This window comes from Myodes glareolus, chromosome X (genome assembly GCF_982192425.1).
Source record: "Myodes glareolus chromosome X, mMyoGla1.1, whole genome shotgun sequence".
Classification (NCBI taxonomy): domain Eukaryota; kingdom Metazoa; phylum Chordata; class Mammalia; order Rodentia; family Cricetidae; genus Myodes; species Myodes glareolus.
The window spans coordinates 3,898,693-3,915,755 of NC_142053.1; the positions used below are offsets into that span (position 1 = coordinate 3,898,693).

At 42.2% G+C, this 17,063-nt stretch overlaps 1 protein-coding gene across 1 annotated transcript; it reads right to left on the reverse strand.

Annotated features, from left to right (window-relative positions):
* Positions 1-903: 903 nt before the first annotated feature.
* LOC125415301 (melanoma-associated antigen 10-like) lies at positions 904-6,954 on the reverse strand. Its single transcript, XM_085684394.1, has 4 exons — positions 6,903-6,954; positions 4,097-4,193; positions 3,022-3,095; positions 904-2,288 (listed from the first exon to the last, which is right to left on the reverse strand). The coding sequence occupies exon 4, from the start codon at positions 2,224-2,226 to the stop codon at positions 1,315-1,317; it is 912 nt and encodes a 303-aa protein (XP_085540520.1). The 5' UTR covers positions 2,227-2,288; positions 3,022-3,095; positions 4,097-4,193; positions 6,903-6,954; the 3' UTR covers positions 904-1,314.
* Positions 6,955-17,063: the final 10,109 nt, after the last annotated feature.

Consider the following 17,063-nt stretch of genomic DNA (forward strand, 5'->3'; position numbering starts at 1 on the left):
TGCCACATGGCAATACACAGATTAATAGAAATGGGTTAAATGAATATGTAGCCAATAAGAAATTGGAGCTAATGGGCCAAGCAGTGATTTATTTAATACAGTTTCCATGTGGTTATTTTGGGGCTAAGCTATCCAGGTGGCTGGGCCCTCATCCTATACCCCAATGTTCCCAAATTCTAGTTGTCACTTCCTGAATTATCTCCCCCCATGCCTCCCCTGACCTGGTCCCTCCCACTCCTATCTCCATCAGTCATCAGCCCACCAGAAAAAAATTATTTCATGTCCCCTTCCCAGGGAGGTCCATGCATTTCCCCCCCCCCCCGAGTCCTCTTTACCTAACTTCTCTGGGTCTGTGAATTGTAGCTTGATTATCATTTAACAGCTGATATCTACTTATAAGTAAATGGATGTTTTGCACATTATGCATGCCTGGACCCCATGGAGGTCAGAAATGGGGATCAGATCCTCTGCAATGGTAGTAACAAACCCTGTGAGCCGCCATGTGAGTATGACTCTTAAACTGCCTTGGTTTGCAGCACTGAACTGCATTGGGCTGCTTGCTCCAGGATACCCCTCTGCAGGTCCTCCTGTACTAGTGGTTGTGGTCTGAAAGAACCCCTCACTGTATTCCTGACAGGGCTGTGTATCTTGCCCTCACCATATATACAAGGAGTGGTGACCCAGGCTTCTTCTATGTCCCACTTTTCTGTGGATAAGGAGAGATCTGGCTTCTGCCATGTCCCACTACTAACACAGGACTTTATAAACAAAAGGTACTCAGTGAAGGGTTTGGGGTAAGGAATTCAATTTACCTTTTTTTAAGTTTAATTAGTTAAACAGAATGAGAGATTAAATATTGCAAGACAATCAAAAATTAATTTTATTTTTGTTGTTCAAGTTAATGCCAAGTTTCCCCCCCAATTTCCCAAGAAATTCCAATTTCAATGTTACAGTATCTTGTGACATATTATAAATGAAGACAGAAGTCATTCTCATTTGTTTTTAAATCAATAAAATTCTTGAAACGCAGATCAATAACAACACATGCATTACTCATGATATTTGTAAAGTGGAAACTTAGAACTAATGAATCTTGTACCCAGAGTATTAACATTTTGGAATACCAAGAATTCTACAGACTCCAAACAGAATAGCAAGAGTAGAATGGTTCACACTTTCCTCCCACCAGCTCCAGAATGAGGGCACAGTACTTAGATTATAGATTCTTTCTGACCTGCTGTTGGTTGAAAATTGCCAGTATACCAGAATGTGTGCTGGTCAGATCAGTAGTATCATCTGATGGATGATTCCAGCCTAGGCCTTGTCTAGCTCATCTCTCAAAGCCTCTGCATATGGTTCAGGGTAGGATCTGGGATCACTCTTGGTTATACTGGCAAAAAACTCCAAGACTTTCATCTTGGTGGTTTCTGCAAAGGCCCTTGGGCCCCACAGGAACACATACCTGGGAGGATCACTGTCAGGCAACTGCCTGTACTCCAGGTACCCTTCCTGCACAAAATCCTCAGTGATAAGCTTTCTGGGGTTTTCATAAAGGAAAGGATCCTTTTCATCACACAACCCTATCCTAGTCAGCATTCTCCAGATCACCTTCTCACTGACACAATTTCCCTTCAAGAAAATGATGCCCAGTACAACTATTAGGAGGCCTGTCTTGGGCTTACCCTGGACATCACTCAACATCCCATCATAGGTGATCCCCAAGGCAGTGACAAGGATATAGCACTGGTCAAAGGGATCCACTTCTATCATGTCAATGCCAAAGACCAGCCTTAAGCAGTTGTAAGCCTCACTAAAGATCACAGGGTAGTACTCCTCATGCTCTCTAACAATACTTTCCAGAATTTCTGCCTTAGTGGTGAATTCCTTCATCTTATATTTGAAAAGCAGAAAGTATACCAGGTCAAACATCTTTGTATTTAGTGCATTGCGCAACAACTCAGGGTCTTCTGGCTCATCTACTTGGTTTCCAGAAGCTTCATCAGATGAACCCTCGGGAATGGCACCCATGACTATAGGAGGAGAGTAGGCTCTCTGAGGACTCTGGGGAGGACTTGGTATTCCACTACTATACACATCCTTTGAGATGCTGGTGACTTCCTCTCCCTCTGGCATAGCTATGATGACCTGGGCATTGTCTATCTCCCTTTGGGTCTGAGGACTGTCTGGGAGGTTACAGTGATAGATGTTATGGGAATCATCCATCATGACTTTCCTTGGTAATAGCAGGCAGGATAGTGTTCCAGTCACAGAAATGGAGATTCACAGGCCTGGGCAGGAGAAGGAGAAGGAGAGGGAGATGGTGAGTGGGCACTGTAGGCAGATCTCAAATAGTCATGTTGTTTTATTTCTCTTGAGTGGTACTCTAGGGCCACAAGAACTCTTAGCAGTCCTAGAACCCCGAGAGCCTGAAAGAGGAAGAGAGTCAGCTATTTGGGGTGCAGATAGGTCACAGAGAATAAACCCCTGAGGCTACTATCATAATATTTGGCACCAGGACATGTGAAATGTCTATATTTTAGGCATTTGGGACCCTTGATATATACTTATAGTATGTACCTCCCCCTAACTTCTGAGGCTGCATAACCTTGCTCTTATATATGAGTCGAAGACACTGTCTCAAACAAATACTTTCATCTCCTGTCCCTTAAAACTACTTTGAGAGATAGTGACAAATTTCTATAGTTGAAAACTGCTAGTTTGAAACTGAGTTTCCATTCTTCATAGGAAGGAAGATGAGATGGACTATGGGAAATAACCCTACTGAATGTAAATAGTGCCATCTATGCTCACTCTGGGCCCTCAGCTCTCCCCTGCCAAGGGCTGGACACCACCCTTCTGCTGGTCTGGAGCAAACTCTTAGGTTTCCACCTCTCTGAAACAGAATATAAAGGATTAAGAGCTCTTCATATCTGGCTACACCTGTTCAGGTTAAATTGTAAGAGGTGGCCTAATTCAATGCGGTCCATGTATTCTGGGATGGGGAACTTGCCCAACACTCACCTTTATAAATTACAAGGACCAAACTGCTTCCTTTGATGATCTGAGGCTACTTTCTTTAAGCCCAGAGCCTATTTCTATGAGGCAGAAGGAAGAGGACATGAGGTGAGGGAACTCATTCATGCTTCCTAAGTTTTCTCAAAGTTGACAGGAGGGCAGGTAGGGATGGGTCTCATGTGTTTGAGTGGCAGGATTCCTTTAGTTCTCACCTTGAATCCTGACACCCCTGAGAGCCTCTCTTTGATGACTCTAGTAAAACTCCCTTTTACCAGATTTTTCAGTTCCCTGAGACCAATGACCTACAAACAAGATAGGGTGATTATACCAATAGCCCTACCCAGGATTGTGAAGGTCAGGTATATAAGGAGTGGTTTTAGGACCCATGTTTGTACTGTGAACAGAGATTTCCTACTCTCATCCATTGGGGGTCCTTACTTGGACCTTACAAGATCACAGAACCCCTATTTCTAACTAAGGTCATCCTCTCTGGTCAGGTTTCTCACCTCCTTGATATTTGAGCAGGTGTCACATCCCTTCACACCTGTGTGGGTTGTCTGGGGATGTTCACTTGACCTGGGCTCATCTCTGCTGAGACTGGGCTTCCCTAAGTCCACCTTATGTTCATTCATCTGACTTGTCCTTCCTGACATCTTTCCTCATGTCCAGATGAAACAAAAACTCATTTCTCCAAAGACTCCCACCTTCCTGCCCAAGGTAGAAGCAAGCATGCCACTTAGTGTCTGAGTGTTGGCCTCAGAACATACCCAGGCTATGCGACCCCTTCCTTATGTGCTATGGACATAAGTTCACAGGAAGTCCATATCTAGGATCTGTCTGATATTGGTGCTTCTTCTTCTTCTTACCACAAGTTTTTCCCTCTGCTGACCTGACATCATTCTTAGGACCAAAGTTGTCAACTCCAAGTCTCACCCTAGATCATGAAACATGAAGGAAAGACAGCACTCACACACCAGGGCTCTCCAAGCAACATTAAAAGGAATGGGCAGGTATTATGAAGTCCTTTTTTGTGGGAGCACTGTGCCTTTTCACACCTTTAGTTCTCACCATGATAACTCACCTAGATTGCAGATAAATGCTGGACACCTTCTCTGGTGACCTTTATTTAGCTCCCTCTGTTGTTCTGATGATACCTTTAACTGGACAGGCTCACCTTCCTGCAGAGGATACGGGAGTGATAATGAAGAATATCTGTATACCAGTGGGTGGAGGTTGACAAGGCTGACAAAAGAAGGGCCAACAGAAATGGTAAGGCTGGATTATATGTGGTCTATCTGGGCTATACTGTCCTCACTGAACTCTTTGATTTTACCTTGACTGCTAATGTATCCAAAGACCTCTTTCATTCATGGACTCAGGAAAAAGGCTCTGACCTTAAATCTGAGGTCAATGTAGGCCACTCCCCTGATTAGTCTAGCCACATGTAGTACAGGGCTACTTACAGATACACAGTTGAATTATCTAGTGTGGCATCTCTTTAGTTTATCCTCAGGGTCTCACCATATCATTTCATGAAGCCTGGACCATCTCTTCTTCAACTGCCTCAGGAAAATTATCCAAATCAGACTCCTCTTGGAGGACACAGGTACATTCTTATCAGTGCCCATCCCCCATTTGGTACAAATGGTCAACAGAGGAGCACTGATTTGGGGTTCCTTAGCTTAGGTACAAAGTCTTACCTTGATTCCAAGAGTACATAGAAAGGGTATCGGGAGCATAATCATCATTTAACAATATTTTATTAACTCTTGGATAATTTGATACAGTACATTTTAATTATACTCAATCCCTCCCCCCAATCCTTGTAGATACAATCCACCAAACCTTGTCCTCTCATACTCTTCATCCCATGGAGCCCAGTTGGTAATGGCTATACATTCTTGAGTGCATGAGTATCCACTAAAGCATGATCAACTTAGTAGAGACTGCACCCTTATAGAAAACCAACTCTTTCCTGGTGGCTATCAATTACCAGCAGCTCCTCAGCTGGAGGTGGGACTATAGCCTATACTTTATGCTGGGATTTTGTCTGACTAAGAAGTCAGTCCTCTTGATTGGGCTCCATTCATTTGACTGAAACAAAAAAAGGATAAACATGGAGTATTTGGGATGCCTCCATATAGAGCAGGGCTTCAGAAGTCAAACCATAGCTTTCTCCCTGACCTCCAACAAGGCCAAGCTGGTCCTCTCTGTTCATGTGACCTGAGAACCAAATTTTGACTACCAGAATTCATTTTATGTATATGAATATTTTGCCTACATATGCATTTTTGTGCAGCACATGTGTGCCTGGTGCCCACAGAAGTCAAAAAAGGGCAACAGATAATCTGACAATGGAGTTGTGGACAACCAGGTGGGTCCTGGGAATCAAACCTGCAAGAATAGCCAAGTGTTATTAACCACTGATCTATCGCCCCATCCCCACATGCCCAGAATTCTATAGGCAAAACCCACAAAGGGCTAACTCCTGCAAGTTGCTTCCCCTTGTGTGGCAGGTTGATTTAATAGTTATGAAGCTAAATTCTTTGTCATCCTCAATCTTGGGCAACACTTCACCAATCTACTGTCACACCCTGACTGAAAGCAATTGGGCCCTGTCTTTTCCAGACCCTGAGGAAAGATCAACTCCTGCATTCCTAATTTTTCAAGTGAGACCCTCACTTAATGAAGGGATTACCATAGCAGTCAATCTGCATTATCTGGGGACCATCTATAATGTGGGAGGATTCCCCTCTGTATGCTGTGAATATCATTGGTTAATAAAAGAACTCTTTTGGGCCTATAGCAGATATATAGGGGAACAGAGTTGGGTGGGAACTCTAAACAGAATGCTGGGGGAAAGGAGGTGGAGTCACAGAGAAGCCATGGAGTCACCACAGGAGACAGACACGCTGAAACTTTGCTGGTAGGTCAAGACCTCGTGGTGATGCACAGATTAATAGAAATGGGTTAAATTAAAATGTAAAAGCTAGCTAATAAGAAATTAGAGCTAAAAGGCCATGCAGTGATTTAATTAATATGGTTTCTGTGTGAGTATTTTGGGGCTGAGTAGTCGTGAATCAAACAAGCAGCCTCCTTCAACACAGCTATGCAGAAAGGCGACGCCATAGGCCATTCTACACTCTCAACTCTGAAAGGAAGCCATCAAGCTCCAGAAACAAAATTTTTTGTTCCCCAAGTTCCTGGAAGCCCCCTGATGTGCCAGGGTAACAGTACCACAAATAAAGGTTCCTGTTTATTTCAGGTCAGTCAAACGGGTGCAAATGGGTTGCCTGGAGGGTGTCTATATGGAACATGGCATCTGAATGAAATTCAAAAGCAACTCACACTTGTGTCAAAAAGCAACCAAGTCCTCCCTCCTTATGCATCCTCTAAAAATGGTATCTGTACAGTATCCATAAACTGGAAGTGGGGCTGGGCAAAGGGTCGATTCCTACAAGAGCCCACCGTTTGGTGCCTACTTGACAACAGAGGCGAAGCTGACGCCGGAAGCGCCTCGTCCATCCCTCACGCCCTTCAGGCCCCTCAGAAAGTGCCTGTGAGCCCCCCAATTCCTGGATACCTGGAGTGCATTGTGGTCACCACTCTTCTGGTCCCCAAGAAAGATGGCTCCGAGTCCCCCAGCCCCGGATGTAGGAAGACCAGCCTGAAGGTCTCCCTCCCGGGAACCTCACAAAATGGCTCCAAGCCCCCCCCAGCCCCGGATGCAAGGAGTGTACTTTGGCCCTCACCCTTCACCCTTCTAGGCCCTTTGGAAAATGGCTCCAAACCCCCGTTGTCTGATGCCCGAAGCACCTTATCCATCCCTCAATCCCTTCAGGCCCCTCAGAAAATGCCTCTGAGCACCCCCCCCATTGCCCGGATACCTTGAACGCGTTGTGCCCGACACCATTCTCCGCCCTGATGAAGATGGCTCCGAGCCCGACTAGGTCCCCGGATGTAGGGTCGCTGAGTCCCCTAAGTCCCCGGATGTGTCAGTCTAGGTGGGGAGGGACTTTTTCCCACAATCAGCAATGATGTATCCTTTAAACTCAAGGAACTTTACAAAATGGCTCTCATTGCCCCACCCGATACCTGGATATGGAAGTTGGTGGAGGTTTTTCCACAAGTTGCACTGAGGCATCCTTTAAAGGCAAGGAATCTCACAAAATGGAGCTAAACCTCCAAAGTCTGCAGATGTGGAAGACCGAGGAGGGCTCTTTGACACAAGCCATCACTGAGGTGTTTTTAAATTTAAAGGAACCTCACAAAATGGTGCTGAATCCCTCAAGTCCCCAGATGCAGAAACTTGAATACAGGCTCATTCCCATAAGCATCCCTGGGTTGGTACAGGACCCTCAAAAAGATATAATCCATGATTATCTGGGGTTGTCCATCTGGTATCTGACTTCTAGAATCCATTCCCCCAGCTTTCTTTTTGACTAAAAATGTCACATAATCCCTCATTACTAGGATCCCACTATACAGACCAGAGCATCCACAGTCCACTCTCAGGTTCTACTTCACCCTGCAAACAAAATAGCCCTCTTTCTCTTACTGAATGCATGAAGAAATCAGGGAAGGTCTTTTTTGATTGGATCCCAGGAGTGGAGGGGATAAAAGACTCAAAGGCCCATTCATACATATTGGTCTCTGTTTGGTCCACTGGCTACCAGAGGAGTTTAGCTGTAGTGTTTAGGGAGTGGGACTTCCAATAGGAACCTTCAGGTCTTGCTTTCAGTCTCTCTGGGAATCCTGAAAATTGTTCCAAGAACAGAGCCAAGGGAATGGTCTCGGGTAAGACTAAATTCCAACAACTTTTAGCAGTAAACTGAGCACAGGGGTGCAGTTGAATTCTTGGTGATTCTTCCCTCTGAATCTGAGCGTCTTTGACTATGAAAGTTGGGATTGTACAAAATGGCTTTATGTTGCATGGAGGCCGCTTGTTCTTAGACCTGAAATAATCACTCAGAAACTATATTAATTAAAACACTGTTTGGCCCATTAGCTCTAACTGCTTATTGACTAACTCTTATATCTTAGTTTAACCCATCTCCATTAATCTGTGCATCACCACAAGGTCCTGGCCTACCAGCAAAGTTTTAGCATGTCTATCTCCAGCAGCGGCTCCATAGCATCTTGTCTCCACCTTCTTTCTCTCAGCATTCAGTCCAGTTTTCCCCTGCCTACCTAAGTTCTGCTCTGTCGACAGGTCAAGGCAGTTTCTTTATTCAGTAACCAAAAAAAGCAACATACAGACAGAAGGACCTCCCACATCAGCAATAAGTTCCACTGAATAAAAATGTGTAGGAGTGGCTCGTTTATATAACTTGGTCACAGCACGTGTAGTGCAGAACTGAATTCTTTCTAGGGTGACATTTCTCCAGTACACCTCTAGATTTCTTCTGAGGTACTAATAGGAATCAACCTATTTCACACACACACACACACACACACACACACACACACACAACATGAGGGGGCCTGCTTGTTGGGGTATCTGTCCCGCCCAGTACCCCACAGCTGGTAAGCCCCAGAGAAAATCACACAGAGAGTCTACATTACTTATAAACTGATTGGCCCATTAGCTCAGGCTACTTAATAGCTCTTGTAGCTTATATTAACCCATTGTTATTATCTATGCTAGCTACATGGCTTGGTACCTTTCACAGTAGGGCAGGTTACATGTTGCTTCTTCGGTGATCTGGGCAGGACTGGGGTAAGAGCTTCCTTCTTCCCAGAATACTCCTGTTCTAATCGCCCCACCTCTACTTCCTGTCTGGTTGACCCACCTATACTTTCTGCTTGGCCAATCAGTGTTTATTTAAAACATGATTGACAGAATACAGATAATTCTCCCACACCACACACACGGGGAGAGAGAGAGAGAGAAAGAGAGAGAGAGAGAGAGAGAGAGAATTTCTTGAATTTAGCTGATGTTCTAATTGAGAAAATGTTATAGGTCAATATGGTAAGCCAGGCCGGGAAGCCTGAGACAATGTGTTGAATGAATGAAATTCTGAGTTAATGTGTGTTGTTTGATATGATCATAGCCAAGTATTTCAGTGCCCCAGACACACCGAGTCAGGGGAGACAGACTCACAGGAATAGGCAAAGCCTTCTGGGTCAAATGCAAATGTTATTAATGTGTACAAAAGCAAGAAACCATAGATTACTCCTCCCAGATGACTGCAACCTGAGACTGTTCATCAGTGGGATTCCTGGTTGTTGTGTGTTAGTTGGTTCTTCTAAATCAGAGAGAGCATATACCACCATATCCCAGAATTTCTGTACCTGTGTCTTTGTGCCTCATTTTCTTTATTTTCTTGACACCCAGTTGGGTTCCCAGTACCAAGCCAAGTTGACTAACTTGGATATAAAATAAATATCATTTTATTTTATAATAAATTCATTTAAAATAAATTCATTTTAAAATAGAATCTAAAATTAATATACTAAACTTGCATGCTCAAGAATTAAATATACAAGAGCAAGCTAAACCATTTAAAAGAGGATCTTACTGATTATCCTCCTCACCCACAAACTTCCACCCACTTTCTTTCTTCCCTGTGCCACAGAGTACACAGACATATCTCCTTGTAAGAGTTTGACTTTATTTACACCAAAATTGAGTATCAGTAGTTAGTTGGTATAACACTACACTCTTCATATTAGGCCACTCTTTATCAGTTGAAAATTATTGAGTCCAGGTGGTTTTGAGGTCTTTAGTTACTTTCCCACCTCATTCCCATTTGTCTAGGCCATTAGATAAGGCAATGGAGTTCTCCTTGGGCAACTGTACTTTCTATGGCTCATCATCTCATCATTCAACTCGCCATTCAACAGGTGATTGTGACAGAATTATCTTGACCTTTTTCCTTTCCATAGTTTAATTGCTTTGGTCTAAGCTCTGGGGATCTAAGCTCTGGGGATTGGTTTTCTTTGAACTTCATTTTGAAGTTGCCTTTGCTTTTTTTCTGCTCTGGACACCTGGAAGGACAACAGGGAAGTCACAGAAAGGAATTCATTTTCAAAACTGGGAAGAAGAGAAATGGGAATCAGAACTTCGTGAGAAGGTCAAGGTAAGGATATATCAGTCAAAGAGAGAGTAGAAGTACCAGGGATAGGATTCAAAGGAAAAACGTTAATCTTGGTTGGCTCTGCTTACTTTGCATTTTCCTCTGGTTTTAGAATGGTTCCTTCTTTTCTACTCTGCTTAGACTGGTTCTAAACCATGGGTGTGAGGTGCTAATAGCTTTGTGTACCATCTCTCAAAGCCCAGGGCATCTTAATAGTTTTCACATGATCTGGTATACTTACATATATGCCTCCTTACCATAATGAGTGGCCACATACTTGTATCATTTGGCCAGTCCCCTACCCAAATTATATTTGAAAGTCTTAACTTGTACATTGAGAAAAGAAAAAAAAATTAGAAGGTAGGAGTTTAAAAGGGGAGTTGTAAAACTCTCCTTATTGGCAAATAGCATGGTTTTATAGATAAAATAGACCAAAGAACGTATTAAAAAGTTTCTAGAATTAATAAGTAAACAGAGCGAAATAAATGTAAAGGCATTATTTTAAAGTAATTTGTTTTCTCATATATGAACAATGAAAAATTGAATTCTTTTTCAAAGTTTATTAAATTATGAAAGTTTCCATTTCTGCCTCTCCTCCAAACACCCTCCCACTCCCATCCTCCCCCTCCTCCTCCCTCTCCATCCCTAAGAGCAGTCAGGGCTTCCAGCCCTGTGGGAAGTTCAAGTTCATCCCCCCTCCCTCCAAGTCCAGGAAGGTGAGTATCCAAACAGACTGGATTCCAAAAATCCAGTATATGCAGAGGAAACAAGTCCCAGTGTCATTGTCAATGGCTTTTCAGAAAGGCTCCGGGCCAGCCACATTCAGAGAATCCGGCCACATTCAGAAAATCTGGTTGGATCACATGCTCGTTCAGTCCCAGTCCAACTGGCATTGGTGAACTCTCATTAGATCAGTCCCCTTGTATCAGTAGGTGATCGCACCCCTCGCGGTCCTGAGTTTGTTTTTTTTTTTTTCATGTTCTTCCTCCTTCTGCTCCTCATTTGGACCATGGAGGGCTCAGTCCGGTGCTCCAATGTGGGTCTCCATCTGTATCGCCATCCATCGTCGGATGAAGGATCTATGGTAATAAGCAAAATCTTCATCAGTATGGTTATAGGCCAAGGCCGGTTCAGGCACCCTCTCCTCTGTCCAGAGAACAATCTAGGGATCTCTCCTTGGACCTGGGATCCCATTTATAATCAAGTCTCTTGTAAACCCTAAAATGACTCCCTTAGTTAAGATATATTCTTCCCTGATCCCATATCCATCCTTCCTCCCTCCCCCATCTCAGTCCCCCGAGTTTTCCCCATTCCTCCCCTACTCCCTTCTCTCTAACCCTCTCCCCTTCCAACAACCCTCCCACCCCCCCCCCCATGCACCCGAGGTTACCTGGGACTCTTGTCTATTTCCAATCTCCAGGAGGATAAGTACATGATTTTCTTCAGGTTCACCTTCTTATTTAGCTTCTCTAGGATCTCGAATAATAGGCTCAAAGACCTTTAATTATGGCTAGAATCCACTTATGAGTGAATACATACCATATTCCTCTTTTTGGGTCTGGCTTACCTCACTCAGTAAAGCGTTTTCTATGTCCATCCATTTGTATGCAAAATTCAAGATGTCTGTGGTTTCTACCATAGCTAAGTCATTACTACAAGTATACACAGGAAAGGTGGCATATTGTTATTCTGACTTAAGGCCTTTTAAGGTCATAACATAACCTCTTCTGTTGAATTCTATCACCTGAAATATGAGTGAATGAGGTATGCATAGACTGGTCAAGTGGTCCCAAAAGGTAGTTGTCACCAGTTGTCTAAGTTAGGTTTTTATTGCTGCCATGGAACATCATGACCAAAAAGCAAGTTGGGGAGAAAATGATTTATTTAACTTGCACTTCCACATTGCTGTTAATTCCTGAAAGAAGTCAGGATAGGAACTCACACAGGGCAGGAACCTGAAGGCAGGAGTTGATGCAGAGGCCATGGAGGGGAGCTGCTTACTACCTTGCTTAACATGGCTTGCTCAGTCCACCTTCTTATAGAATCCAGGACCAACATCCCAGGGATGGCACTACCCACCATGGGCTGGGCCCTCCTTTATTAATCACTAATTGACAAAATACATTATGGGTGGATCTCATGGAGGCAATTAGTCAACTGAGCTCCCTCCTCTGATGACTCTAGCTTGTGGCAAGTTGGCACACAAAACCAGCCAGTACATCAGTTCTATGTTTGTCCATTGGTATTTACATTTGCCCTCACCAGGATATAATCTCTGCTCTTAGCCAGAAACTCATTATGTTGGTTTTATCTGTATTTGGTCACACACCTTTGTTTTTGTCTTTGTCTTTGTTTTATTTTTTTCTTGCTGCATGGAGCTTTAAAACTGATTGAGTAATGCTTCGTTTATTGACGAATTTCTTTGGGCATAATGAATCCATATTCCATAAACAAAAGAAGTGAGAAAACATGTGATGAATTCATGCTTTCCCTCCTGAAATGAATGTGAAGATACTGGGGTTCACTGCTGATTCTAAACATTATGCATAAGCAATGGAACTTGGCTCCTAATCCCTATTCTTCTTAGGAAGAATAACATATCTGTCAGGAGATTAGGGAAAAGAATCCCAGGGAAGTTTGACTAAAGATTGCCCTGTCAGGCCTGAGGGATTTGAAGAAAGTCAACCTCCTGCCTGCTATCAGAAGTGTTGAGTAGAGTATCACTTTAACACCTGGTTTCAGTGTTATGCAAATATTTTCAAATATTTCTGTCTTTTATCACTGAAGCAGAGGTACTAACTACTACAACCCAAAGGAAAATCTAAGAGTGCATTCTTTTACTTCTTAAGTACCTATTCTGGGTCAAATTCTGTGTGGGAAATTTAGAATATAGTAAAGAAGTGAATTGACTATGTCCTTAGCTTGTTAGAGAAGATACAGAATAAGGAAATAAATAATATAACTAGAACAAATCTCTCCAGGTATGTGGTACCTAAGTTGAGATGTAAATGATGAGAAGGTGCTAACTCTGAAAATAGCACAGGTTCCAATCAGAGAGGATACACAAAGAAAATAAAAGGGCCTGAGGGCTTTAGTAAATGACCAAGGTGAATCTTGGTGACAGATGGAACTTCAGAGACACAAGGACCTACAAAAAGTGATGGGAAATCATTGGAAGATTTTTAAACTATTTAGTTATTGTTTTTTATTTATGTGTGTTTGGGTCTGTGTGTGTGTGTGTGTGTGTGTGTGTGTGTGTGTGTGTGTGTGTGTGTAACATGAGGGCCAGCTTGTTGGTGTATTTGTTCCACCCAGTACCCCACAGCTGGCAAGTCCCAAAGAAAATCAGACACAGGACTCCATAAGATTATAAACTGATTGGTCCATTAGCTCTGGCTAGGTATTAGCTCTTATAACATATATTACCCCATTATCCTTATCTACGTTAGCCATATGACTCAGTATTTTTTCTAGCTGGGCAGCTCACATGTTGCTTCTTTGGTGATCTGGGCAGGACTAATGGAGAGAGCTTCCTGCTTCCCAGAATTCTGTTCTCATTGCATCACCTCTACTTCTTGTCTGATTTTTTCGCCTATACTTCCTGCCTGGCCAATCAACATTTATTTAAAATATAATGGACAGATTACAGACAATTCTCCGGCACTGTGTGTGTGTGTGTGTGTGTGTGTGTGTGTGTGTGTGTGAATATATGTCACGTGTGTACAGGTGTTCACACAGGTCAAAAAAGAACATCAAATTTCCTCAGGTTGAAGTTACAGGTGGCTGTGAGACATTCATTTTGGGTGCTAAGAACTGAACTTGGGTCCTCTGGAAGAGCAGCAAGTGATTTTCTCTGTTGAGCTCCTGCTCCAGTCTCAACACTTGAAACATTTAAGCACAGGAAAAGTAAGTTGATCTAGCAACTTAAAAGTTTCCTTCAAACACTTTGGGAAGAATGGATTGGAAGACCCAAGATCTGACACTGGAGTAGTTCAAACATAAGATGTCTTAAATTCACTGTAGTTGAATGAACTTCTTGGCCCATACCTTTTTGTTAAATCATCTTTTATCTTCTCTTCCATCCATCTGCTTCATTACTCAATTTCCCTATTATCCCACTCATTACACCTGTGAAAGAGGGTATTCAGTCCTTGGAATTTTCTGAGCAAAACATTAAGGAAGAATAGAGTAAAAAGAGAGTAAAGGAATAAGGATAGATGCTTATTATGGCCGATATCATCTTCTTAAAATCTCCAATGCTCCACAGACATTCTGACACAAAGCAGTATCTAAAATATTGGCTGAACAAAAGAAGGAATGAGTGGTAGGCTGCTCCAATACCCCCATCACATCCATCGAACACTGCAAGCTACAAGTCCCACTCTACCCCCAAATTCTCTTACCCCCCCAACACAACCTCAGTGGAATGCTGAAACACAAGCTGAAACTACACAGAGAAGACCAAAAGAGAGGACCAAGAAAGGAACTCTGAAGCACAAGCTGTGACTGCACAAAGTGGACCAAGAAAGCAGAACAAGAGAACAGGCCACGAGAGACCTCAGTGGCTCCCTGAGACAAGACAGTGACACTACAGAACAGACCAAGAATAGCTTCCAAAGACACAGACAACCACTGCAAGAGTTGGACCAAGAGGCAAAGACACTGCCAGCACCAACTGAAGGAAGAGATGGGTAGTCACCAATTCAAAAATTCATCTGACAACCTAAAAAGCAACATGATAACACCAGAACCCAGTGGTCATACAGTTGTAAACATAACCTTATGAAGATGATGGAGACCTTTAAAAAGGAAATGAAAAACTTCCTCAAAATGGAGGAAAGGCAAACAAAAATGGAAGAAATTAATAAATCTCTCAAAGAAAACCAAGAAAACCACAATCAAACAGGTGAAGCAAACAGTTCAAGACTTGAACACAAAAATAGAGGCAATAAAGAAAACACAAACCAAGGGAATTCTGGGTATCGAAAATCCAGATAAACAAACACGAAGTACAGAGGCAAGCATGACTAACAGAATACAAGAGATGGAAGAAAGAATCTCAGATGTTGAAGATACTATAGAGGAAATAGATTCATTATCAAAGAAAACATTAAATTCAACAAATTCTTAACCCAAAGCATTCAGTAAATCTGGGGCACATGAAAAGACCAGACCTAAGAATAATAAGAATAGAAGACAGAGAAGAACTCCAGCTCAAAGGGACAGAAAATATATTCAAAAAAATCATAGAAGAAAACCTTTCCATCCTAAAGAATGATATACCTATGACGGTACAAAAAAACATACAAAACACCAAATACAAATATGACGGTACAAGAAACATACAAAACACCAAATACATAAGATCAAAAAAATAAGTCTCTTTGCCATATAATAATCAAAACACAAAACATACAGAATAAAGAAACAATATTAAGACCTGCAAAAGACAAATGTCAAGCAACATATAAAGGGAAACCTATCAGAATTACATCTGAATTCTCAATGGAAACCATGGAAGCCAGAAGGTCCTGGTCAGATGAGCTGCAGACACTAAGAGACCATGGATACAAGCCCAGACTACTATACCCAGCAAAGTTTTCAATCAATGGAGTAAACAACATATTCTATGACAAAACCAGATTTAAACAATATCCATCCACAAATCCTGCCCTACAGAAAGTACTAGAAGGAAAACTCCAACACAAGGAAGCTAACTGCACCCACAAAAACCACAGGCAACAGATAATCTCACATCAACAAAACTCAAAGAAAGGAAACACACACACACACACACACACACACACACACACACACACACACACACATTACCACCGGGGAAAAAAACAAGAATTAGCAATCATTAATATCCCTTAATAGCAATGGAATCAATTCATCTATAAAAAGACACAGGCTAAGAGAATGGATACAAAAGCAGGATCCAGACTTCTGCTGTATACAAGAAACACACCTCAACCTCAAAGACAGACATTACATAAGAGTAAAAGGTTGGGGAAAGATTTTCCATTCAAATGGACCTAAGGAAAAAGCAGGTGTAGGTATCCTAATATCTAACAAAATAGACTTCAAATTAAAATCAATCAGAAGAGATGGAGAAGGACACTTTATACTTATGACAGGAACAATCCATCAAGATGAAGACTCAGTCCTGAACATTTATGCCCCAAATACAAGAGCACCAACATATGTAAAAGAAACATTACTAAAACTAAAACCACACACCAAATGCCACACGCTAGTTAGTAGGAGACTTCAACACCCCACTTTCTCCAATGGACAGCTCAACCAAACAGAAACTTAACAGAGAAATAAGAGAACTGACAGATGCCATGACACAAATGAACTTAGCAGATCTCTACAGAACATTACACCCAACCAGAAAAAAATTATACCTTTGTCTCAGCACCTCATGGAACCTTCTTTAAAATTGACCACATACTCAGTAACAAAACAAACCTCAACAGATACAAAAAAAATGAAGTAACCCCCTGTATCTTATAGGATCACCATGGTTTAAAGTTAGAATTTAACAACAACACTACTTGCAGAAAGTCTACAAACTCATGGAAATTGAACAGTGTTCTCTTGATCCACCCCTGGGTCAAGGAAGAAATAAAGAAATTAAGGACTTCCTAGAACTCAATAAAAATGAAGGCACAATGTACCTAAATCTATGGGACACTATGAAAGCAGTGCTAAGAGGAACGTTCATAGCACTAAGTGCCTACATAAAGGAAGTGAAGAAAGCTCACACAAGTGACTTAACAGAACACCTGAAAGCTCTAGAACAAAAAAAAGAAGTCTCACCCAGGAGGAGTAGAAGACAGGAAAGAAAGGGAGGAAAAAGATGATACAACAATGGTCCATGTAGTATATCATCTCGTCTCTTCTCTTTTTAAATTTTATTTCAAAGGCATACAAAGTTATTAATGAATGGTGGTGGGAAAT